Genomic DNA, 27,104 nt, shown 5'->3' with positions numbered 1-27,104 from the left:
GACGAGGACCCGAGTTTACTTGGGAACGTGAGGATCAAATGAAGCAAAAGTATCCACATTTGTTCACTGATATCGCTCATAAAACAGGTACTACTCAAAATTTCGGGACGAAATTTTCTTTAACGGGGAGGTTATGTGATGACCCGAAAATTTCGACTTATTTAAACCAATTCTCTATATGATTTAATATTATATATATATATATATATATATATATATATATATATATATATATATATATATATATATATATATATATATATATATATATATATATATATGTAGCGACCCGACCAAATCGTCATTGACAGCGCCGTCTACTTAGGTCCCGTTACGTGGTCATAAGTCTTTAAAACAACGTTTGACCAAAAGATATGTCGCATTCATTTCAAATGTAAAGGTTGTTCAAGTTTACAAGAATAGTTCCACCACAAGTTACGATACAAAGTTTTAAGTACAAATGAAACTTATGCGACACAATTTAAAAGTATCCAAAAGATGCTCCATGTATGCATATATACTCGACATCCAATGCAAGTATCAAAATAATGAGCGGAAGCATGTATCATGTATCGTTCAAGGACCTGAGAAAAACATAGAAATCTGTCAACGAAAACGTTGGTGAAATCATAGGTTTAAGTAAGTAAGTACAAGTGAACCACAAGATTTGCATCAATGAAATAATAGTAATACATTCCAAAAGTTTGTTTCACGAGCACCCAATTATCAATGCTTAACATTTCCTTCCATTGAACCCCATCACTTAGTGCTAGAACATACACTGTTTCTCGAAAATATATTTCATTCGTAAACGGTAGCGAACCGTTTGAATGAGGGTTTGTCAAACCCATATGGATCCATACAACATAAGTTCTCGCTTACACCCGGCAAGTGTAACTAATGATAATCGAATTGAGGATTTTGTTCTAAACTCGTATGTAGAATGTTTGTTTTCCTGTACTTGTGTTCACTTAGTAAAAGAAATGTTTATGTTTTCTCATCCCAAATGTAAGTTCAAAAAGAGTAAAAGTGGGACTATGATCTCACCTTGAATGCACGAGTAGTAAAGTACTTCAACAAGTAAATGTGTGCAAAGAACAATGCTAGTCTTGACCTAAACAAATAGGTTGTATCAATAACGATAGTCACGATTGGTCAAAGATGTTCAATTAGTCCTATGGCTCGTTACGACTCGATTATGTAGCATGTGAAATCAAATTGTCAAGGTTCATGCAAGGTACAAGTATATAAACAAGTTAGGAAGGTTGCATAATCATTTGGTTAAGTTTGACAAAAAGTCAAACTTTGGTCGGTCAAAGTCAACGAAAAAGTCAACACGTTCGGGTCGTGGCCCGAACTATTTTTCTGAGGTTTTTAATCATGTATGAGCATGTTAGGACAAGTTACATGTGAATCGGAGGTGCGTAGCATAGCAAACATTATTCGAAAATTGACAAAGTTGGACAGACCATAATGGCGCGCCGCGCGGGTATATGGCGCGCCGCACCATTACCTGTGCAGAGAGTTCTGGCAACTTTTAAGTTTTATGCACGAACCTAACTTCAAACAATCACCATTTATGATCCGCAAACAATCAAGACAAGTATCTTATACCGTTGGGAAGGTAATTTGACGAGGAAAACAACTAAACACATTTCATCAATCAATCTACCTATTACAACAACCAAAACCGCATCTAATGCTTAACATTAACCGCATACAAGTTCATAAATGCAATTCAATGATTCGGGCAACCAATTTACATGAATGATATGCCGTTTCGAAGGTAATCAAGCATACAATCCAACTAAACACTTACCAATAATAATCCATGGCATTCAATGCATCAAAAGTCCATTTCAAGTTCATCAAACCCTAACCCAAATTCACCAAAATCAATAATCAAGTTCATGAAGTTTTCTAAGGCAACCTACACATCAAATTGAAGCTAGTGATACAAGGAACACAATTAGAACATGAACTTTTAACATCTAACAACATATGATCATCCAAAATTCAAGAACAACACACCAAAAGTCAAGTTCATGCTAGTTACACTAAAACAACGAGATCGAGCATATAAATTACACACACGACATCACAATGAGCCATAGACACTAACTAACACCATTTCAAGTCAAAAACACGAATTTAGAGAAATCTAGAGTTTTAGAAATGTTACCCAAACGAGATGAAGTTGGTACCAAAATGAAGAGGATGAAGAGAGGATCACGAATATGTAATTTATTTTGTTGTAAGCCTCCTAGATCGAATTTAGATGATGATTGAATGAATTTGGAAATTGGGTGTGTGTTCTTGCTAGAGAGAAAGAGAGAGAGAGATGGAGATGGTTGAATGGTGGTGATTGGGGTGGACTAGGTGACCTAGTCAACTAGTTTGTCCCGTGTCAATTTTAGTCCCTCAAGTTTGCATCGGGTGCGTGAATTACCTAATCGAGATAATTTAAAACGCGTATTAACGAAAGATGTTATAAATATATAACGGACTTTAAAATAGTTAAACGGAAAGTAAATGGAAAAAGGCGGGATGTTACATTATCTACTCCTTAAAAGAAATTTCGTCCCGAAATTTAAGTAGGCGTAGTAGTCGTTGTTTCTTCCTCGAGATCTTGTGTTTCCGAATTCACGAATAGATGAGGATACTTCCTTTGCATTTGATCTTGTCTTTCCCAAGTAAACTCGGGTCCCCTTTTGGCGTTCCAACGGACTTTAACAATCGGGATTCGGCTTTGTTTCAATGTCTTGACAGAGGTGTCCACAATTTCAACCGGTTCCTCCACAAAATGAAGTTTGTCATCAATAGTAAGTTCCTCGAGAGGGATGACGATATCGGGTTCGGCAAGACACTTTTTCAAGTTAGATACATGGAAGGTAGGATGAACGGAGTTCAATTGAGGCGGAAGATCTAAACGATACGCAACGGTTCCAATACGCTACAAGATTTCGAAAGGACCAATATACCGTGGATTTAGCTTCCCGCGTTTCCCAAAACGGATTACACCCTTCCAAGGTGCGACTTTTAACATGACGCGGTCACCGACTTGAAATTCAAGGTCGTTGCGTCTTTTGTCGGTATAGCACTTTTGACGACTCCGGGCCGTTCGAAGCCTATCTCGGATTTGAACGATCTTCTCGGTGGTTTCGTGAATGAGTTCGGGTCCGGTGATTTGTACGTCGCCTACTTCGGCCCAACAAAGAGGTGAACGACATTTTCGGCCATATAGCGCTTCAAAAGGTGCGGCCTTTATACTCGCGTGATAACTATTGTTGTAAAAGAACTTGGCGAGAGGTAAGTGCTTGTCCCAAGCTTTTCCGAAATCAACCACGCAAGCTCGTAACATGTCCTCTAAGGTTTGAATTGTGCGTTCGCTTTGTCCATCGGTTTGAGGATGATATGCGGTGCTCATGTCTAAACGCGTTCCCAACGCTTCTTGCAAAGTACGCCAAAATCTAGAAACGAAACGGCCATCTCGGTCGGAGATAATCGATAAAGGTACACCGTGTCGGGCTACGATCTCCTTAATGTAAAGTTGTGCAAGTTTCTCCATTTTGTCCGTTTCTTTCATGGCCAGGAAGTGTGCGGATTTGGTGAGACGGTCAACAATAACCCAAATGGTATCATAACCGCCCGTCGTTTTTGGTAGTTTGGTGATAAAATACATCGTTATCCTTTCCCACTTCCATTGCGGGATCTCAGGTTGTTGAAGTAGTCCGGACGGTCTTTGGTGTTCGGCTTTGACTTTAGAACATGTCAAACACTTGGAAACATAAGTAGCTACGTCCCTTTTGATGTTCGGCCACCAATATAGTTGTTTAAGGTCGTGGTACATCTTATTGGCACCGGGGTGAATCGAGTATCGTGACTTATGGGCTTCATCTAAAATAAGGCTTCGTAGATCCCCATAACTAGGCACCCAAATTCTTCCGGCGAAGTATCGGTGTCCGGTTTCTTTAACTTCGAATCGAGAGGTGAGGACGTTCAAGTGTTCGAGAGAGATGTTTTCATCCTTGAGAGCCTCATCTTGGGCTACCCGAATTTGGCTATTAAGGTTGGTGTGAATGGTGATGTTTAAAGCTCGGACACGGAAAGGCACCGCTCTTTCTTTTCGACTTAAGGCATTGGCTACTACATTTGCCTTCCCGGGATGGTAACGAAGCTCGCAATCTTAATCGTTTAAGGTTTCAATCCACCTTCGTTGTATCATGTTTAGTTGCTTTTGATCGAAAATGTGTTGGAGACTTTTGTGGTCGGTAAAGATAGTACTCTTGGTTCCATAAAGATAGTGTCTCCACATTTTAAGTGCAAAGACAACGGCTCCGAGTTCGAGATCATGTGTTGTATAGTTTCGTTCATGAATTTTGAGTTGTCGAGAAGCATAAGCAATGACTTTCGTTCATTGCATCAATACACTCAATATGTCATCGATGAACACAATAACGAATTTATCGAGATACGGTTTGCACACGTGGTTCATAAGATCCATGAACACCGCCGGTGCGTTAGTGAGACCAAATGGCATGACAAGGAATTCATAACTACCATAACGAGTTCGGAAAGCGGTTTTGGAGACATCTTCCCCCTTAACCCTCAATTGATGATAACCCGAGCGGAGATCGATTTTCGAATATACACAAGACCCTTGTAGTTGATCAAAGAGGTCATCGATGCGAGGAAGAGGATATCGGTTCTTAACCGTCAATTTATTTAGTTCACGATAATCAATGCACATTCGTAGGGATCCGTCTTTCTTTTTAACAAACAAAATCGGAGCGCCCCAAGGTGAATGGCTAGGTTGGATAAAACCACGATCAAGTAGTTCTTGGATTTGACTTTGTAATTCTTGCATTTCAGATGGAGCGAGTCTATATGGTGCACGTGCTACGGGTGCGGCTCCCGGAATAAGATCGATTTGGAATTCAACCGGTCGATGAGGCGGAAGACCCGGCAATTCGTCGGGAAATACATCGGAATAGTCACTAACAATTGGCACATCATCAATGTGCTTCTCATCGGACTCGACTTTCTTAACGTGAGCAAGGATCGCAAAACAACCCTTACGGAGTAGTTTTCTAACTTTAACACACGAAACGAGGTTGAGTCCGGTGCAACTCTTATCGCCATAGACGATCAAAGGTTCACCATTCTCGATAGGAATTCGGATTGCGTTAAGATCACAAAGAATGTGAGATTTCGTTTTGACTAACCAATTCATACCGATTATTACATCAAAGCTTCCTAGTTCCATGGGTATCAAGTTAATTTCAAATTCCTTACCCAAAATGTTTATCGTACACCCTCGGTAATATGTGTCGGCACTTAATAGTTTCCCGTTAGCCACTTCAATGGTATAAGTGGTATCTAATGGAAGAGGTGGAGTGCCAAAAGAATGAGTCAAAGTCTTGGATACAAAGCATTTATCGGCACCCGAATCGAATAAACAAGAGACATAAGAATTGTTGAGAAGAAACGTACCCGTGACTAGTTCAGTGTCATCCCGGGCTTCCTCGGTGTTGATGTTGAAAGCTCGGCCGCGCGTGTTGGGGTTATCTTTCTTCTTTGGGCATGCATTTCTATAATGACCCGTTTGACCACATTCGTAACAAGTGCCCGTCTTTGGTGCATTGGGCCACTTTCGAGCAACGGGAGTGGCACTTTTACAATCGTTGGCCTTATGACCAACTCCTTGGCACCGGTGGCAAATTAACTTGCCACATTCACCAAAGTGATGTTTGTTGCATTTGTTGCAAAGAGGTAGGTTCCCGGCATAACCCTTCTTGCCGTCGGAGGTGTAAGGCTTCTTAGCAAAGTTGTTGTTGCTTGATTGGGAGGGTTCCCACTTTCTTTTGTTGCCGCCCGATTTATCCTCGGCCTTAGGTGCCGGAACTACGATTTGGTCAACCGTTTCTATCAATTTGCGGGCCATGTTCAAAGCTTCTTGATGATTAGTGGGTTTGGATGACATTACTCCGTGTTTGATGCTCTTTGGAAGACCATCCATGTAAAGTTCAACCCTTAAAGCTTCGGGGTTCACAAGATTTGGGCACATCAAGGCTAGTTCGGAAAATCGTTGATTATAAGCCTTGAGATCATTTCCGATCGCCTTTAAAGTTCTTAGCTCTTGTTCGAGCCTTCGGGTTTCTTCACGAGGGAAATATTCGACAATCATCTTTTCCCTCAAGTCGGCCCAAGAGAGGGCGTGAGCTTCATCGGTACCCACCAATTGTACATAAGTATTCCACCATGTAAGAGCGACACCGGCGAAGGTGTGAGTGGAGTATTTGACCTTGTCTTGGTCCCGACAACCGCTTATGCTAAAGACGGCTTCCGTTTGCTCAAACCATCGGGTGAGCACGACCGGTCCCCCGGTTCCATCAAAAGTGTGAGGTTTGCACCCCATGAAAGCTTTATAGGAGCATCCCTCGTTTGAGTTTCCGGCTCCATTGTTGTTGTTGTTGTTGTTGTTGTGGTTGTTATTATTATTGTTGTTGGATGAGTGACCGGCCATGGCCGCATCTACGGCAGTGGCTATCATCCGTTCGAGAGCTTGTTCGGGAGTTTCATTGCGGCGTACACGACGAGGAGCCATTGTTCCTTCAAGACACAAGAATATCATTGATTAGTATTCTCAATAATACTAACCGTGATATAGAATAAAGATAAAGAGAAGTTTTTCCTCGACTCGCCTTAAATTCTTTATGTCATAATGTCGGAACGTTCATATGAGTCACCGTAATATAATCCCGGAAATTATATTACCCTGATTCATATGTGCATTCGACATCATTTCATATAGTCAAGGTGGCGCGTCAATCAAATTAAACAACGTGAGATTAAGATGAACTAAGAGTAGATATGAGTAGAAGCGTTCGAGTATAAATGCACAAGTAGTCAAGTAATTCCTACTTCAAGTCTATATGCCGGTTGTAGTCTAGACTCACCAATGTACCCTATGACTCGAGGTTGACACCAATGAACTCTAAATCCCTACAACCAACGCTCTGATACCATCTGTAGCGACCCAACCAAATCGTCATTGACGGCGCCGTCTACTTAGGTCCCGTTACGTGGTCATAAGTCTTTAAAACAACGTTTGACCAAAAGATATGTCGCATTCATTTCAAATGTAAAGGTTGTTCAAGTTTACAAGAATAGTTCCACCACAAGTTACGATACAAAGTTTTAAGTACAAATGAAACTTATGCGACACAATTTAAAAGTATCCAAAAGACGCTCCATGTATGCATATATACTCGACATCCAATGCAAGTATCAAAATAATGAGCGGAAGCATGTATCATGTATCGTTCAAGGACCTGAGAAAAACATAGAAATCTGTCAACGAAAACGTTGGTGAAATCATAGGTTTAAGTAAGTAAGTACAAGTGAACCACAAGATTTGCATCAATGAAATAATAGTAATACATTCCAAAAGTTTGTTTCACGAGCACCCAATTATCAATGCTTAACATTTCCTTCCATTGAACCCCATCACTTAGTGCTAGAACATACACTGTTTCTCGAAAATATATTTCATTCGTAAACGGTAGCGAACCGTTTGAATGAGGGTTTGTCAAACCCATATGGATCCATACAACATAAGTTCTCGCTTACACCCGGCAAGTGTAACTAATGATAATCGAATTGAGGATTTTGTTCTAAACTCGTATGTAGAATGTTTGTTTTCCTGTACTTGTGTTCACTTAGTAAAAGAAATGTTTATGTTTTCTCATCCCAAATGTAAGTTCAAAAAGAGTAAAAGTGGAACTATGATCTCACCTTGAATGCACGAGTAGTAAAGTACTTCAACAAGTAAATGTGTGCAAAGAACAATGCTAGTCTTGACCTAAACAAATAGGTTGTATCAATAACGATAGTCACGATTGGTCAAAGATGTTCAATTAGTCCTATGGCTCGTTACGACTCGATTATGTAGCATGTGAAATCAAATTGTCAAGTTTCATGCAAGGTACAAGTATATAAATAAGTTAGGAAGGTTGCATAATCATTTGGTTAAGTTTGACAAAAAGTCAAACTTTGGTCGGTCAAAGTCAACGAAAAAGTCAACACGTTCGGGTCGTGGCCCGAACTATTTTTCTGAGGTTTTTAATCATGTATGAGCATGTTAGGACAAGTTACATGTGAATCGGAGGTGCGTAGCATAGCAAACATTATTCGAAAATTGACAAAGTTGGACAGACCATAATGGCGCGCCGCGCGGGTATATGGCGCGCCGCGCCATTACCTGTGCAGAGAGTTCTGGCAACTTTTAAGTTTTATGCACGAACCTAACTTCAAACAATCACCATTTATGATCCGCAAACAATCAAGACAAGTATCTTATACCGTTGGGAAGGTAATTTGACGAGGAAAACAACTAAACACATTTCATCAATCAATCTACCTATTACAACAACCAAAACCGCATCTAATGCTTAACATTAACCGCATACAAGTTCATAAATGCAATTCAATGATTCGGGCAACCAATTTACATGAATGATATGCCGTTTCGAAGGTAATCAAGCATACAATCCAACTAAACACTCACCAATAATAATCCATGGCATTCAATGCATCAAAAGTCCATTTCAAGTTCATCAAACCCTAACCCAAATTCACCAAAATCAATAATCAAGTTCATGAAGTTTTCTAAGGCAACCTACACATCAAATTGAAGCTAGTGATACAAGGAACACAATTAGAACATGAACTTTTAACATCTAACAACATATGATCATCCAAAATTCAAGAACAACACACCAAAAGTCAAGTTCATGCTAGTTACACTAAAACAACGAGATCGAGCATATAAATTACACACACGACATCACAATGACCCATAGACACTAACTAACACCATTTCAAGTCAAAAACACGAATTTAGAGAAATCTAGAGTTTTAGAAATGTTACCCAAACGAGATGAAGTTGGTACCAAAATGAAGAGGATGAAGAGAGGATCACGAATATGTAATTTATTTTGTTGTAAGCCTCCTAGATCGAATTTAGATGATGATTGAATGAATTTGGAAATTGGGTGTGTGTTCTTGCTAGAGAGAAAGAGAGAGAGATGGAGATGGTTGAATGGTGGTGATTGGGGTGGACTAGGTGACCTAGTCAACTAGTTTGCCCCGTGTCAATTTTAGTCCCTCAAGTTTGCATCGGGTGCGTGAATTACCTAATCGAGATAATTTAAAACGCGTATTAACGAAAGATGTTATAAATATATAACGGACTTTAAAATAGTTAAACGGAAAGTAAATGGAAAAAGGCGGGATGTTACAATATATATATATATATATATATATATATATATATATATATATATATATATATATATATATATATATATATATATATATATATATATATATATATTATAAGATGTACAAGTAAAACACTAATTGCTACCGTAAAAATGACTTTGATACAGTAAAACACTATTTGCTACAGTAAAACACTATTTGCTACAGTAAACCACTATTTGCTACAGTGAAAATGTATTTTGCTGCCGTGCTACAGTGAAAACGACTTTGCTACAGTGACACTATTTGCTACAGTAAACACTATTTGCTACAGTAACACTATTGCTATAGTAAACACTATTTGATGTCGACGAACTAGCAAACAAAAACGGAAAAGGCGGCCATGCGATCGCATGGCAAAAACACTGAAAACTCATGCGATCGCATGAGCTACAGTAAATCGAAAAGTACTATAAAAGGCCAGTTTATTCGACGATATACTTCACACTTTATTTTTATTCTGTAATTTATTTCTATTTATATTTATATTATAATTATAATTTTAAATTTAAGTTTAATAATAATAAGGTATATACGAGGGTGTTTTTAATTCGGGTTTCAAACCGCTTTAAGCTAAGGAAATATTGGGTATTGTTCGGGGTATTGTTCTTGAATCCAAGGTCAACCATACAGTCGTCTATCATCATTACGTCTACGCAATTTGCCTACAATATTGAATCGCAATATTGAACTGTGAGTTATAGATCCCTTTTTAAATACTTTAAATATTTTTGGGCTGAGAATACATGCAATTTATTTTAAACGCAATAAGACACAAGTACATACTAAATTCTACACTGAGTTAAACCGAAAATCCCCTAGCTTTGGTAACTAGTAGCTGCCAGTACATAGGATATGGACTGGTGGGCGCGAATAATTGTATATGGATCCATAGGGCTTGACATCCCCGTCCGAGCTAGAGCGCTAGCCTTTTAACGGACGTATGTTATTTGAGTTTATGACACGTTGGTTTGCGTATATTAAAACGAATGGGGTAATTATCCTTATAGCGTTAAGTTTAGTTACCAGGGTGCTCTGTTACGTAGAATCTATTGATAAACTTTTGATGAAATCTTGTGGTCTATCTTTATATATATTTATGACTCGAGCAATTAAACCTATAACTCACCAACATTCGTGTTGACCTTTTTAGCATGTTTTATTCTCAGGTCCTTAGACTGCTTCCGCTGTGATGTGCTTGTTGCCTGCATGGAGTTTCTCATGCTTTGTACAAAGTTTATTGTATTCAAAATAAAACTGCGTTGTGTAATAAATAATTGGACTGTGATGTCAACCTGTAAATTAAAGACTTATGTATTTTGGGGTTTTGCTTATACCTAAGCACTCGCCCACATGTTTATAACTTTCTATGTTTAGAAAGTCACTTATTTTAATGAATGCAATATTTTATCAAAACGTATCATATAGAGGTCAAAACCTCACTGTGAAATCAATGATTAACGTGCCGCGTCAATAGCGATTTTAACGGGTCGTTACAATCTGCATGCAGATTGAGCTTGTTTTGGGTGCAGGTACACTCTGTTCTTCGTAAGAAAATTGAATCTCTCAAAATCAAACCTATAGCAAAAATTAAAAACGTAGATTTATTAGGTTTCATCACGTGAATCTATGTGCAAAGTTTCAGATTCTAACTCCTAGATTTGAGCTCGAATTCGTGAGTCAAAGATTTGGAGAAAAAAGTCAACAATTTCTTCATAGCTCAAATTCATAATCTATATGATGTTTCAGCTTAAATTGACAATTGACGAGCATTAGATGCAACATTTTAAGCAACTTTCATGTTGGAATCATCATCTAAAACGCCTTTGATTGATGTTGCGAATTCATGTTCATCGTTCACAAGTGATGGTTCGCTGGGTTCTCTGCTATGCAGAGTTCTTCCAGGATCATTTCACTATATATATATATATATATATATATATATATATATATATATATATATATATATATATATATATATATATATATATATATATATTACTTCCCTCTTGATCCTACCACTATATAGGGGCAGGATCAATGGGGAAGTAACCAATCGGGGGGAAGCGGGGGGAAGCAAAAAAAAAAATTTTCATTTTTTTTTTTGAAATTTTTTTTTCCGGCATCAAGATCACACAAAAATATGAACATTTAGAAGAGACACTTCATGATGAATGTTATTATTTAGGCGGGAAAACGATCGACAAAAATAACATTCAAGATAATATTGTTCGTGAAGAATATGAACGTTTTTTTTTTCATGTTTTGTGAAGTAAAATTTAGCCCGATTTAGAGTTTAGGGTTTAGGGTTTAGAGTTTAGGGTTTGGTGTTTTGGGTTTATTCCATAAACCCAAAACACCAAACCCTAAACCCTAAACCCTAAACCCTAAACTCTAAACCGTTCGTGTTAAAAACTCAATCTAAATCCTAAATCTAAACCCTAAACCCTAAATTTCTAAACCCTAATTTCTAAACCCCAATAGCTAAAACCTCAAAATACGCTCGAAAAACACGATAATTGTTATATATTACTTCTTCGAGCGTTTTCCCGCCAAAATAAAAACATTTATCACAAAGTGTCTCTACTAAATGTTCATATTTTCATCTCATCTATAATGTTCGTGAACAAAGTTTTTTCAAAAAACGAAAAAAAAAAGTTTTTGCTTCCCCCCGTTTCCACCCGAATGGTTACTTCCCTCTTGATCCTACCACTATATATATATATATATATATATATATATATATATATATATATATATATATATATATATATATATATATATATATATATATATATATATATATATATATATAATTGTAATTAGAGGAAGTTTAATTCTGAATTTTTTTTTTAATTATGAATTAATCTAATGGTCTCAACTAAGCAGTTTTGCGCACTAATTCATCTCACACTAATAAATAGCCAAACATGTTTAAAAAGTCAAACTCTCAACTACATCATGATAAAATATACTCCTGTCAAGTCAAAATCACTTAATATCCACATTTTGAGTATTTGAGTTGTGTCCCTTTGAAGTTTATCTCTTGCAAGAAACAATTATTGTTGTTGCTAGTAGACTTCAACAAACATATTTCATTTGTTGAATGATGAATTACACCAAATTACTAAATTATATATATAACTCGCTAACTTACATAAACATTAATTTAATTATTACTTAATTACAAACTTAAGAAGTTAGAACCATAAGCATTGAGCAATCCAATAGCCCTGGCAATCTTTATGAACAAGAAGCACGAATATATAGCCAAGAGTCCGCCTCCAAGTGTTTGATCAAGTCGCATACCTCTTTTAGGCAATATCACAAGAGCCCAAAGTAGACTAATCATCAAAAATGCTATCGTTTCACACAAATAAGGGTCTTCGGGAATGACATACGAGCCAGGAAATTTTGACCATGCAACAAACACAAATGAAAACCCTAAGCCAAGGAGAACATTAAACAACGGTCCAGCATAACAACCTGACATCGCGATTTGAGCTCCATTGGGCCCACCATACATAGCCAAAGCCACATTTGAGACAAGGTCTCCAATTGAGTTCCCCCAAGCTAGAATAGTAAGCCCTATTATTGAAGGGCTCATTCCTATAATATTCCCTAATGACTCTAATAAAGACACTAATTCATTACAAGTAACATATGTCCAAGTGACACTCATTAAGAAACCACTTGCATACCAAAAAACCAAACACTTTTGTGGTGGCAGAGTACTACTTGTGAAAGCAAATGTACAAGTCCCTAAACCAATCCCAATTGCACCCACCACAAAGTATGTCACTACACTAGCTTTTAACCCCAAATCACCCTCTTGTGTGTTCCATATTAAAACCACCATTATTGGTGCTAACACCACTGAAAGTACTAAGTAAGGCTTTGACCATCTATCTTTTGTTATCACTGGAATTGTAAGTCTTCTAGGCAAGTAAAATGGTAACTTCATAACATACAAAAACATGGTTGTGCACCTTTTTTTGTTGTCCGGTACAAAAAGTTCTTCATAATGTACACCTTTTTCTGCAGGATGCACAATGTGTTCTTCATCAACAGGACCAAGTAATGGTACTCTAATCCCTTGTTCATAATCTTGATCATTAGCAGCAGCATCATTATCAAGTATTATCTTATGTTTCCTCATGCTATGAAAATGCATGTAAGAGACCAATAAAACGTACACAATATAATTCGAAAGAAATAAAACAGCCACCCATAAGTTAAGTTTTCCAATAATGAATATTACGAGAAGATTCACTAGCGTAATGAGAAGAAACACAACGTCTCGAATGAAATTTGGCTTGTCCACCACAACGATTTTCCCACGATACGTGATTAATAAACTTAGAACGCCAACAACAACGGTTACTATAAAAATCGACCCACCTAATATGCTGTTAAGCCCAATATCACCACCATCTTTTGTGGTAGTAAAAGCAATTACACTAGAAAAAACATCAGGTGCACCGTTACCTAACGGAAGCAATGTGGTCCCCGCGATCGCAGGGGACAGATTGAGCACATTTGACAAGTGTTCAACTGATGGACAAAAGTATTCGGACGCCGTGTTACTTAATATATAGAATAGTATGACTAGCCATATGAGTAAAATAATGAATCCTAATTGAGGGAGTTGTTCAAAACTACAATAATATAAGTGCAAGTAGTTTATATATCCTTCAGGATTACATCCATCATTTGTTTTAATGTAATAGCATTTATCGGCACGCGATATTTGTTGGTGGACACCGGTACATGTAGTGGTTATTGTGGTATCGTTGTATGCGGTTGTGATTGAGATTGTGATTAGGAAGAAAAGGAGTGTTATTTTTGGTTTGAAGATTGATGATGAAAAAGATGAAGTTACCATTGATTTGTAATTTTATGGTATGATGGAGTGTTAGAATGAGATAAGGGAAGAGATGGAATAGCATAAAAGGTGCATGAATTGAGGGTGGGTTATATAGTGTTAGTACAAGATTTGAATTATTGTAGAGAATTCATGATTTTATGGTCCAAAGAGATGGGCACAAACTTGTATGGACATAAGGTTGATGAGCTGTACAAAAGTGCAAGTTTTGTGTTACATACCCTTGATGTTTTATCTACATGTATGTCCTTACTTTGAAAACATATGAGTTGAAATTACAGGGTATATATTATGTGTTGGTAAGAACTAAAAATACTAAATTGTCAATTTATATATAAACTTAGTGGATTTTAAGATGGTTTGTGTTGGATTAGCAATTAACTCTCTAATGAATGTTCAAAAATCCAGGTCGAGATTAAATCAATTGAAGGTGGTTAAGAGTTGACGAATATATTGGATTCGACAAATACTGACCAAATCATAAGTTACAACAATAACTATAAATGTAGCTAAGCGCCCACACTAGAAAAAAGCATGTTCAAATCGCGCAATAATAAATATATTTAGTATATGCTTTAGCATTTAGTAGTGCATTAGAACAACTTAGCACATTGGAACATGGTTAGTGATATACACTTATCCTTTTTATAACTCCACTCATTATCAATGTATCGAGTACTTGTATTGTAGAAACAGGTATACATTATAAAAGTGGATCTATCAAAATTATAAATAAATATATCAACACTTTTGGAACATAGGAGCAAATAAAAACATAACACATACATGCGTCGACATATTATGAAATGTCATAGAACTTCCACCCCTTTAACATTTTTACAAATTTAGGTTAGAGTTTGGATTTCTTGGGAATAAATAGGTAGTGTCATTAAGCTCAATTTTTAGCAAAGGTGAATACCATCATAAGGGGTCCAAGTCTTATCCTTATAGTACAGGGGTGTTTTTGAAATTTTTGAAACTTATCTTTGATGTCGTTTACTCGCACGTGATAAGCGTTTCACCGTTAAGGTAATCGGTTGTACCCTGTCCACATAAAACAAAACTCAAAATTCAAAATTCACTAGAATCTATTTACATTTATTTGCCATCTACACAAGTTTTCCACTTGGACTCCTTCAATTAATCAATTAATGTGATAAATGTATTATTTGGAAATGATCTATCTCTTCTTGTTTATTGCGCATGGGCTTATGTATTCAAGTGTCAACATCGTCTATAAAACGAGTAAATACATAAAAAAAAATTCTGTTCAAGACTCGAAGAAAGAGAGAAGAGACTATTTTAGTCAGATGTAAGCATTCTAACTGAATTATCTAATTAGCATTTTCGACTTATTTCTATAATCATCCTGAGATATGCTATTAGCCAATTAACTTGACACCTGTTATGAATAAATTGAAATCCCAACCACTAATTCAACATATTATATTCTTTTATGATTAAATATATGGAGGTCACACACCACTTTTTGATCTATGTACACTTTTATCTCATAAACTTACAGTTATATCCCTAGATTAATCTAGTGAGTTTACTTAAATTATTATTCTAAATATAATTAAAGGTATAATAGGTAATTAGGTGTACATATATCAAAAAGTAGTGTGTGAGAATCATTTCTCTTAAATTTAAACTAGAATAAATGTTACTCTAAGTGATTATTTGTAAAACATGGAGAAATGACAGCGCTAACCAATAAATACAGTCCTCCCAAAATAATAATTATTTTGCTAAACATGTACATTAAGCAAATTGTCAACCATCATGAAAATTGTCAACCCTTTATAGCTAAAATTCAGTCGTGTAATCTGACTCAATATAACAATTTTTTCTACCCAATTAGTTACAATAAAGAACCGAACTCATCGAAGTGTGAAAATATTGCATAAGAAAACGAGTGAATACTAGAACTCTTCCTACCATTGTACTTTAAAACTCAGTACAGTATTTTGTAGTGAAGCTGATCACTCAAGAAATGACAATAAATTAACAAAAGCTGGATAATTTTGGAGAGAACATTCAGATTTTTTGTGCCGCTGAATCATATATTCGGTACTATTATATTCTTGTTTTGTGGATAATAAGATACTTCGTAAATTACATACGTTTGCGGTTGCTGAAAACAAAGGCAGTTGGCAGATGTTTATCCAAAAGGTGATAACATAAATTACAAATGCATACATATATAAGACCATGCTTATTGAAAAATAGAGACGATATCGAGTCCCTATAATATAGGGGTCTTAATGGACATATTACAAAGTATAACTTGAAATACGCAACTATAATATAATAATAAATTATAAAATAAAATAGTTTATTCACCTTACGGTCATTAAACCTTATCTTATGCACGCATGCCACCACCTATGCCTTTGACTTGTTAGAACAACTTGATAATAGGGTGATGCTAGTTTGGTGTTAACAACTAAAAATTGTGTAACGATATGTTTATAAGATTATTTACAGTGATGACTTAATAGTGGATTGATGGGGTGATGCATCATAATATGCATGTAACCTCAACAAGGGCGAAACCACATGATATCTAGTGATGATGTGCGACACTACAAAGCTCACCAGTCCATTAGTCAATGTCAATTTTTATATATATGTATTTTTTTATATATTTGTATGTATCGTTTACGGTATAAATTGATGATACCAATAAATCCACTATTTCCTCTATTATGTCACACTCAATTGCTCACAATAAAAGATTTTAGATTCAACTAGTTGTGGAACCCTCGCTTCGCGCCGGGAGCTCCGTTTTGAATGCGAGTTAAAAAAAAAAAGTTTTGATCTATTTTGTAAAAAAGAATTTTTTTCGACATAACATTGAAGGGTTGTTCCTTTTGTGAAAGTTGCTTCTTTTAGCGTTCGGGTTTTATTTAAAAAAAAAAGTTAGTAAAGTGGGGGTTCGATTTGTATTTTAATAAAAGTTAGTGGGTTAAGTTTGTGATATCTGAAAAAACTTTACGTATAAAGTGGAAGTTCGATTTGTATTTTAATAAAAGTTAAGGGTTGAGTTTGCGAAAAGTGGAAAGATGAATAGTACTATTCAGTTCAACTTTACCTTTTAGATATAGGTATATAATATATAATAATTATTGATTAAGGTATTAGCTTAATATCACCTGTATAATTCAGTTATCAGATAACTTGCGGAGTAAATAGAATATTGATATACCCATATCATATTTCAACCTTTCAACCAACTAAGTCTAAATATAAAATTTTATTTGCTAATCTACCGATTTAAATCTTCCTTATTAAACAGTAATTTACTCCTTAATAAGGAAGATTTAAATCTTCCTTTGAAATGGATAACTTGTTATTTGTCAATGATACTTGTTATTTGTCAATGATACTTAAAGTTTTCATGATTGAATGATACTCCACAAAACTGTGAAACCAAGTGAAAAAATCAATTGTTATCCGTTGCTAGGAAAGAATTTCTAGCTTCCTCACCGGCTCTTCCATGCTTCTAAGACCATACCAAACCGGGCGTGAGTTTTACTCCGTCAGTCCTACATGACCAAAGTGACGGAAACTGACGGCCCCTAACGGGGCGTCAGTTAGTTTGGATGTCGTCCGTCAGTCACGAACGTGACCCAAGGTGAAGGATCCGTCAGTTTTTTGTTCCACCAATCACAATTTTTCATTATATATATTTTTTTAATTACTTTTTTCCACATCATCTCCAATCAAATTTTACCACATTATCCTACCCAATATTTTACACAAAAAATTGACACGCGCAGTTATAAAATGTCAGAAACTAACACTACCCACTCACAGTCAGATTGCACATTTTTGCCAAAAAGTGAACTAACTGCCCGTGACGTCATAGTCAAGGTTGAAAATGGTCTAATTACGTGACATAGCATAGTTGCTAGCCGCAATAAGGTTTGAATGAATCAAAATTTACCGTAGTTATATATGGATTGTAGATGTCAATTTGTAAAATTATATACTTTTAAGTTCAATTATGAAACTGTGGTGTTTCCAAGTAAACGTGGTCGGTTAAATATAGTACAATTTTTCACAGCCTAATTCTATTGGCACATAATTATTTTGAATGCACAAAGGACAGCAAAAAATGTTCACATAGTTTACAACAAAACCACCACGAAAATAAGTATGATATAACCAGACCTGTACAAAGAATGCTATGAGATGACGTCATGAATTTCATGTTCGTGTTGACGCGCAATTGGCATGTATACGGCATCTACTAGCAAACTATGTTTCCTTCCATAGAATACATAGACCAATAGACCGGTCACCAGCCATACTGAAACTCGGATCCATGTATCCAGTCTGTATATTTGAAAATGTTCCAACCAATGTAATAAGTTCACACAATGAATAAAACAAGTAGGGCCCGCGAGGAACTTACCCGAGATTAATAAGAAGGTAGGTATTCACAAGGATACAAGCAACAGGCAAGAAAGGCACAAACGGGCAGAGAAAACCTGAAACGAAAAGTAAAATAGTAAATTATGATGTGAAATTACCATTTTGCCCATTAGTACCATATAAGACTATCGAGATACCTCCAGTTTCTCCAAAGGTGAACCGAGCATCATCCTGATCTATGCATGTCAGTACGGTCAGACCTGACAATAGAGCGACACCTCCTAATCCGCACAATATGAAGCGAGGAACACTGACAGTTTTTTAAGTTAGTTATTATAATTTATATTTAATATTTTATATATAGGATGAAAACGGAATTATTGACTTGTGTATATTGATTACTTACAAGGGAATAGTTTTGGCTGAAGCAGCAGATGCAAATACGAGCACACCTGCACAAACAATCGTTATGCTCCAAGCAGCCATCTTCCGCCTTCTTTCTTCATTTCTCTCGTCTATGCGTTATAGTTTATAGAATTTAATTTGATATGTTCGCCATAAAATAAAAAAATCTAAAAAAAACACCTTAGAAATCCTTATCTGGCTACTTAAGATCTTGAAAATATCCGAACTTTAGTTTGAATATTAAGTTTTGGGACTACGCAATTTGTAATTTGGAAAATGTTGAAATTTTCATTACTAGATTTAGTTCAGACTTTAGACCAAATCTACCTAACTTGTTGAAATCAGTTTAACCAAAATCGATTAACAGTTCTGTTCAAATCAAAATCGGTTATCAAATTGGTCTAAAAATTTGTCAACTCGGGAAAATCAAAACCCTACCCGATGAAAACCCCTAACGGATATTGAATAAACTTAAGAGTGATATGTTTTATAAAGAGAAGGATGACTTTCTCTACTTTTCTGGGTGGAGAAATGACTTGTTTTTATTCTCGGGTAAAGGAAGGATTGTCTACATCTCACCTCCCCCATACACCACTCATGTGGTATTGGGTACTGTTGCTGTTGTTGTTGTTGTTGTTGTTGTTAAGAGTGATATGTTTTTAAATTTCAGGTAGTAGCTGAAAAATTAAAAGGAAACATAAATGAGAAATGAAGCATACATTGGCTGCACCTTTTTGAGTATGACAATGGCCCACTAAATCCTTATCGTTTTCTCCATAAATATCTGTGACATCATTATCAACGTGCTCTGCTGATAGTGATTGCACGAGGGTGATTTCGGGAGGAATATATCTAAGAATTAAGATTGAAACTGCAACAGCAGTAAATGCCAACAATGTACCCACGCTAACCTGCAGTAACAAGTGGTAAAATGCCTAGTAATTAGCTAAATACAGTTTACTTGAGATCTTTAAAGAATCACTGTTATGGTTAATTGGTAACTATATTAGTCAACAAACGATTTCAACTAACCATGCCTGCTAATTGGTCAACATTCATAGAAAATGCCAGAAATGCAATGAATATCCCGGTGGCAATTGTACTATTGACTGGAACATGTGTTCTTATATTTATATCAGAAAAGAACGATGGTAGTAAACCATCCCTAGCCATTGACATTAGGATCCTTGGCTGAAAAAGTCAAATAAGTAATCATTATATTGACAAAAAATGGAACTTTTTTACAAACATATGGTTTTACTATGAACGGAAAATTGCATATTATATAACTAACTTCGGTTTGATTCCTGTTTGGTAACACACTTTATTTGCACACACAGAAAAGCTAAAATTTTCAAATACGAGTAATAATTAATTTAGGGAAATCCTATAAGCTAGTCGTGTTTCAGGTGCAAATAACATAATAAAATAAAACTGAATAATAAGAGTACTAATAAGTCAATATGGTCAAATCTACAAACCTGTTAGCTACCGCATCATCAGGTTTTCAAGAAACCAAGTCAGCGCGTACCTTAAATCGTAATTTTTATATATTTTAGGAGTTCTATCAAATATTTTGAAAACTGGTTACCCTTTTATGTGTAAAAGCAAATACGGTTTCATAAAAACAGAATTCGTATCAAAGTTGGTTATCCCTTCATGCAATTTTCCTTTCAACAAACAATGGTGCTTTCCTTGCTAGAAGTTAATGGAAACGTGTAAGCGTATATATAGTACATATTATAATGATAACTGCCAAAATATATACCTGAGGCAGAATACCACCAATTAAGGCAGCACATAGAGCAGTTACAGCTCCAATTGTTATAATATATCTGCAAAATGATGATAATAAAGTAAATAAAGTAAAATTAAGACAAATTTCTTTAATTAAACTGATACACCAAGAAAACCCTAATGCTTCTTACACTGCCCAATTCATCCCATAACTTGCAAAAGCCGAAGCAATAGGGGTGTCAGGATCTAATGCAGAACACGGAACCAAGCCAACTACAACAGCAGATACAAGCATATACAAAACACAACATGTAAACAATGATACTCCAATACCAATCGGTAAATCTCTTTGAGGATTCACCACCTGTCACAAAAAATGGGAATTGTTAGATGTTTTAGATACTTTATTATTATTATTACAATAAAAATAAAAATAAAATAAAATAATATAAAAATGGTTACCTCTTCGGCTGTGCTAGTAACTGCATCAAAACCGACATATGAAAAGAAAACAGTTGCAGACCCAGCAAGTATTCCATTAGCTCCATAAGGGAAATACCTAAAACCTCATATGAATGTGCAGTGTAATGTAATTTAGTAACATACACATATTCTAATTTTTTATATTTATGATTTAAAAATTTTAAATCACGATGAAAAGGGAGAAATACAATACCCGCCAGGAATTTCATATCCGACCCATTGAGTCTTGAAACCTACATATCCACCCGCTACTATGATGAAAATCAAGGCTATAACATTTATAGTTGTAATTATGCCTTGTGCCAGTGAACTCTGTAAACAAACATTTTATCAGTATCAAAAACAAATATGCAACTAAACAAGATTGCATTGAAGTACAATATAACACGTCATTAATATTAAGGTTTAACCTCTTTAATCCCAGTGCAGAGTAATCCAGTTATAATGAAGACCAAAACAGCAGCAGACGGATCAACTACAATTCCATAAATTATAGGACGAGCTAAAAAAGCAGGCAGACTATCTTGACCTCCAAAAAACAACGCCTGCCCATCATGAAAGATGTATTTGAGTCAGCATTATATATAGACTCTTATACATATATATACACACACATACAAACAAATACCATATTTGGGGATATGCCACGAGCAACAGCAGCTCCACCAAGTGAATATTCCAATATTAGAGACCAACCGATCAACCAAGCAACACTGTAACCCAACACAATAAACTGTCACTAAAACTAACATGTACTAGGAACAAAAGGGACGATGATTCTTACATACAAACAGAGCAGATTGATAGAAATGAAGATTAATGTACAAGCTTACCCTTCACCAACACATAAGTATGAATAGTGATACGCACTCCCAGCAGAGGGACAACGACACGCGAGTTCAGCATAACATAATGCTGAAAGGCCGGCGGCTATTCCAGCAATAAGAAATGACATTGTAATAGCGGGACCCGTTTGGTATTTAGCAACTGTTCCAACTAGTATATATACACCAGCTCCAATTGTTGCTCCAACTCCTAATATATAATTAATTTCAACTTAATCAATACATACATATACAGGTAAAGATCCTGTTGAGAACAGTTTTAGAATTGGGAAACTAAGAACGGTCAAAATTTGGATTTTGAATTAGATAAAGAGACTAAATTCATAAAATTGAGATTTCTATGACTCAGATACACACATATACATAAGACAACTACATTCGGATTCATACAAGGTAATATTGTATATTTGTTTTAAAAAGCTCAAGCTCCATTATGAAAGCTATTCCGATTAATTATCGTTTAACAGCTTACTTTACTAAAACAAAAGCTCACACTTTCATACCTCAAAAAAATTCAGGCAAAAGCTTCATATGGAGTATTAAATGAAACAAAAGCTATTAAAAGCTCCAAAATCTGCTCGCCAAATAAGCAAAATATTCTTAAACGCTTAAGCAGGGATATTCATGCATAAATTAGGCTTACAACATTCCAATTAACAAATTTGAGCTTCGATATTTTAGTTGTAGCCTAGTTCAAGGATGATATTCAGAGTCTCAATAATTAGGTTGCAATTGAGTTACTTCATTTCTTCATCAGACAAATGTTCTCAAAATGTGAATTCATGTAATTCTAGTGCTCTTATCAACTTTCCTTGATCTGGAGATGTTTATTTTTGCCAAAAAAATAACAAATTTGAGCATTTTACAGTTCCTATTGTCATATGATCCTTCTTCTCATATAAATACACATTACATACAGATATAGTAATTTGTCACAGCATAAAACCCTAACCCTAAGTAAAGGTAAAAATGAAGAGACGTAATTGATTACCAATGGCGATAAGATCAAAAACAGAGAGACGTTTGGCCAATTGAAAATCGTCAGATTTAGCGACAGATGAATCAACTTGTTTTCGTCTAACTAAACATCCAATAAATCCTCCCCAACATTCTGCAGCGCAACCACCACCTACGTTTTGCATTGATTTATAGTAAGTACAATTTAAGAACTGATGAGGAGAATGATGGATTGAAATTTAAAACCCTAAATTAGACGAAATGTGGAGTCTCGATAGTGAGTGATGATAGATATGGCTACAAGATTGTGTACAAGTAGGATAGGATCTACTCATAATAATTATTGTATAAATTATTGGATTCAATATGACGTAATACGTTAGGCTTCACATCCTATCTTATCCATTATTTTTTTTATATCGAGAATCATGAATCAATTGGAAATATTTGAATTGTTATAATTCAGTAAGTTACTTGTTATAATTCAGTAGGCTTATAACTACCTTTAGTCATAGGCATCTTTGAATATAGGCAAGCGCCTAGGGCTCAAAAAGTTTGAAGGGCCCAAAATTATATATATATATATATATATATATAGGGCCAGGATCAATGGAGAAGTAACCAATCGGGAGAAGCGGGGGAAGCAACTTTTTTTTTTCATTTTTTTGAATTTTTTTTTCCGACATCAAGATCACACGAAAATATGAACATTTAGAAGAGACACTTCGTGATGAATGTTATTATTTAGGTGGAAAAACGATCGACAAAAATAACATTCAAGATAATATTGTTCGTGAAGAATATGAACGTTTTTTTTCTTCATGTTTTGTGAAGTAAAATTTAGCCCGATTTAGAGTTTAGGGTTTAGGGTTTAGGGTTTAGTGTTTTGAGTTTATTCCATAAACCCAAAACACCAAACCCTAAACCCTAAACCCTAAACCCTAAACCATTCGTGTTAAAAATTCAATCTAAATCCAAAATCTAAACCCTAAACCCTAAATTTCTAAACCCTAATATCTAAACCCTATAAACCCTAATATCTAAACCCCAATAGCTAAAACTTCAAAATATGCTCGAAAAACACGATAATTGTTATATATTACTTCTTCGAGCGTTTTCCCGCCAAAATAAAAACATTTATCACAAAGTGTCTCTACTAAATGTTCATATTTTCATCTCATCTATAATGTTCGCGAACAAAGTTTTTTCAAAAAACGAAAAAAAAAAGTTTTTGCTTCCCCCCGCTTCCCCCGAATGGTTACTTCCCTCTTGATCCTACCACTATATATATATATATATATATATATATATTTATATATATATATTCTATAAGTTAAATAAAAAATTGTCAATTAAAGTTGTAATATTGTTATTTTAAATAGTTAATGTATTGTAAGTATATATACAAATTGCTAAATTTAAGTATTATCTTTTTATATGTATTAAAAAATTAAACGTGTGTGAGGGTCCATTTTTATTTTCGTCTAGGGCCTTCGAATTTTTGAGACGGCTCTGCCTTTAGTGATGTGGTTTTTGACTGTGAACTATTGATAATTATTAGAAGATATAAAGAGAGAGAGAGAGTATATGAAATATATATATCATTCAAACAAGTTACATGATTACATTTGATGGGGTATTTATAATACATGATTTACTGTGCATTATTTGACTTATAATTAGGAGTAGCTGTCTCCATATTTACTTTATCACAATACTCCCCCTTGGATGACAATTTTATTAAAGAGCAACTAGTACTGCCTCGTTAAAAACCTTGCTAAAGAAAATCCATTGGGAAAAAACTTTAGCTAAGGGAAAAAGAGTGCGGCATAGAGTTGACTCCCCCTTAAGTAGACATTGTTGATCTTTTACATCTTTTGAACATGCCTCATGCCAATATTGTGAACATGCGTTCTGAAAATAGCAGTTGGAAGTGCTTTGATGAAAAGATCGGCAGAGTTTTTGCTGGATTGAACATATCTCATTTCAATCTGGTTGTCTTTGATGAGATTTTGAGTATATGAGAAGAATCTAGGAGGTATGTGTTTTGTTTCTTCTTTCATCTGTGCTATGCAAGCTGCATTATCTTCATAGATAGTTGTTGGACTTTTATCGCGTTCTAGTCCACAAGAATCAGTAATGAGTTGTGTCATTGATCTCAACCAAAAACATTCCCGAGTAGCTTCATGTAATGCAATCACTTCGGCATGATTTGATGATGTTGCAACAAGTATTTGTTTTTGAGAACGACATGATATTGCGGTACCTCCATTTAGAAATACATATCCATTTTGAGATTTAGCTTTATGTGGATCAGATAAATAATCTGCATCTGCATAACCAACCAAATCTTGTTTTGATTTGTTAGAATAAAATAATCCTAAATCAGTAGTTCCTCTAAGGTATCGAAATATGTGTTTGATCTCATTCCAGTGTCTTTTGGTAGGAGCTGAACTGAACCTTGCCAACAAATTAACTGCAAAAGAAATGTCAGGTCTTGTACAATTTGTAAGATACATAAGAGCTCCAATTGCACTAAGATATGGTACTTCTGGTCCCAGGATATCTTCATTATCTTCACAGGGATGAAATGGATCAGTGTCAACATTAAGTGATCTAACAACCATAGGAGTACTTAATGGTTTTGCCTTGTCCATATTGAAACGTTTTAAAATCTTTTCCGTATAAGTTGTTTGATGTACAAGTAAACCATTAGGCATATGCTCAATCTGCAAACCAAGGCAATACTTGATTTTTTCGAGATCTTTCATTTCAAATTCTTTCTTTAGAAGTTGAATGGCTTCATGGATCTCTTTATTTGTACCTATGATGTTAAGATCATCGGTATAAACGGCTATGATCACATATCCAGATGTTGTTTTCTTAATGAATACACATGGGCAAATAAGATTATTGGTATACCCTTTGCATATCAAGTAATCACTTAATCGTTTATACCACATGCGACCCGATTGTTTCAACCCATATAAAGACCTTTGTAACTTGATTGAGTACATTTCTTTGGATTTTGCATTGGTTGCTTCTGATAACTTAAATCCTTCAGGTATCTTCATATATATATATATCACTATCAAGTGATCCATATAGATAAGCAGTCACAGCATCCATGAGATGCATTTCTAAATTTTTAGAAACTGCCAGACTGATTAAGTATCTAAAAGTAATTGCATCCATAACGGGAGAATAAGTTTCCTCATAATCAATTCCTGGTCTTTGAGAAAAACTTTGAGCTACAAGTCTAGCTTTATATCTTGTAACTTCATTTTTCTCATTTCTTTTTCGCACAAAAACCCATCTATATCTCACAGGTTTCACATCTTTAGGTGTGAGAATGATAGATCCAAAAACTTTTCTTTTATTGAGCTATTCAAATTCAGCTCGTATTGCTCCTTTCCAATGATCTCAATCATGTCTATTTTGACATTCCATGACAGATTTTGGTTCTGGATCATCATCACCATTCATGATGTCATATGCAACATTATATGAAAATATCTCATCAAGATTTTTCATTTCATTTCGGTTCCATAATATTTTTAAATATGCATAATTAATTGAAAATTCCGTATTGACATCATCAATCTCCTCTGTAGAAGGAGTATTGATTTGTGGTTCTTCTTGAACACTTTCTTTTACCTCATTATCGTCCGATTTCTTTTTCGAGAATTTTTATCTTTGGAACCAATTAGTCTCCCACGTTTCTGGCGTGGCAAAGACTCAAGAGCGACATTATTGTCAGTTTTTGGAATTTCAATTCGAGCTGGTGCATTTGCTGCTGGTATATATGATTTAGTCACTCTTTTTGTATCTGTAAATGCATCGGGCAATTTATTCACAAGTTCTTACATATGCATTATTTTTTGAACTTCGGTCTCGCATTCTTTTGTGCGAGGATCAAGATACATTAATTGAGGTTCACACCATGAAACATCATTTTCATTATTTTTTATTTCTCCCCCTAATCTAGGGAACAATGTTTCATTAAAGTGACAATCAGCAAAACGTGCTGTAAAAATATCACCCGTCATGGGTTCAATATATCTTATGATTGAAGATGTTTCATA

General features: G+C 35.3%; 2 protein-coding genes across 3 annotated transcripts; both read right to left on the bottom strand.

Annotated features, from left to right (window-relative positions):
* Window positions 1-12,508: 12,508 nt before the first annotated feature.
* Window positions 12,509-14,209, bottom strand: LOC139854794 (cation/calcium exchanger 1-like). Its single transcript, XM_071844077.1, has one exon. It carries the CDS (start codon window positions 14,207-14,209, stop codon window positions 12,509-12,511), a length of 1,701 nt encoding a protein of 566 aa, XP_071700178.1.
* A 3,838-nt stretch (window positions 14,210-18,047) lies between these two features.
* On the bottom strand, window positions 18,048-23,402 carry LOC139851515 (cationic amino acid transporter 4, vacuolar-like). 2 transcript variants are annotated; one of them, XM_071840591.1, is made up of 14 exons: window positions 23,054-23,402; window positions 22,051-22,252; window positions 21,846-21,930; window positions 21,628-21,762; window positions 21,411-21,529; window positions 21,197-21,293; window positions 20,926-21,098; window positions 20,766-20,832; window positions 20,030-20,188; window positions 19,728-19,908; window positions 18,999-19,107; window positions 18,790-18,902; window positions 18,633-18,708; window positions 18,048-18,553 (listed from the first exon to the last, which is right to left on the bottom strand). In XM_071840591.1, exons 1-14 carry the CDS (start codon window positions 23,202-23,204, stop codon window positions 18,403-18,405), a joined length of 1,818 nt encoding a protein of 605 aa, XP_071696692.1. In that variant the 5' UTR covers window positions 23,205-23,402; the 3' UTR covers window positions 18,048-18,402. The 2 variants fall into 2 exon arrangements, with proteins under 2 accessions (XP_071696692.1, XP_071696693.1); XM_071840592.1 differs by lacking the exon at window positions 20,030-20,188 and having other exon boundaries at window positions 18,049-18,553; window positions 23,054-23,401.
* Window positions 23,403-27,104: the final 3,702 nt, after the last annotated feature.

Source organism: Rutidosis leptorrhynchoides, chromosome 6, assembly GCF_046630445.1.
Source record: "Rutidosis leptorrhynchoides isolate AG116_Rl617_1_P2 chromosome 6, CSIRO_AGI_Rlap_v1, whole genome shotgun sequence".
In the NCBI taxonomy this organism is placed as follows: Eukaryota; Viridiplantae; Streptophyta; class Magnoliopsida; order Asterales; family Asteraceae; genus Rutidosis; species Rutidosis leptorrhynchoides.
The sequence above is the reverse complement of the archived record's forward strand: the minus strand, read 5'-3'. Positions and strand labels throughout refer to the sequence as shown.

Bases quoted from the DNA above. Each gene is read 5' to 3' on its own strand.
- LOC139854794 (XM_071844077.1), bottom strand. From the start codon at position 14,209: ATGGTAACTTCATCTTTTTCATCATCAATCTTCAAACCAAAAATAACA.
- LOC139851515 (XM_071840591.1), bottom strand. From the start codon at position 23,204: ATGCAAAACGTAGGTGGTGGTTGCGCTGCAGAATGTTGGGGAGGATTT. The intron at 21,763-21,845 runs GTATTTGTTTGT...CATGATGGGCAG, and splicing joins GTGGCATATCCCCAAATATG to GCGTTGTTTTTTGGAGGTCA. The intron at 19,108-19,727 runs GTGCAGCCAATG...TATAACGCATAG, and splicing joins CCATTGTCATACTCAAAAAG to ACGAGAGAAATGAAGAAAGA.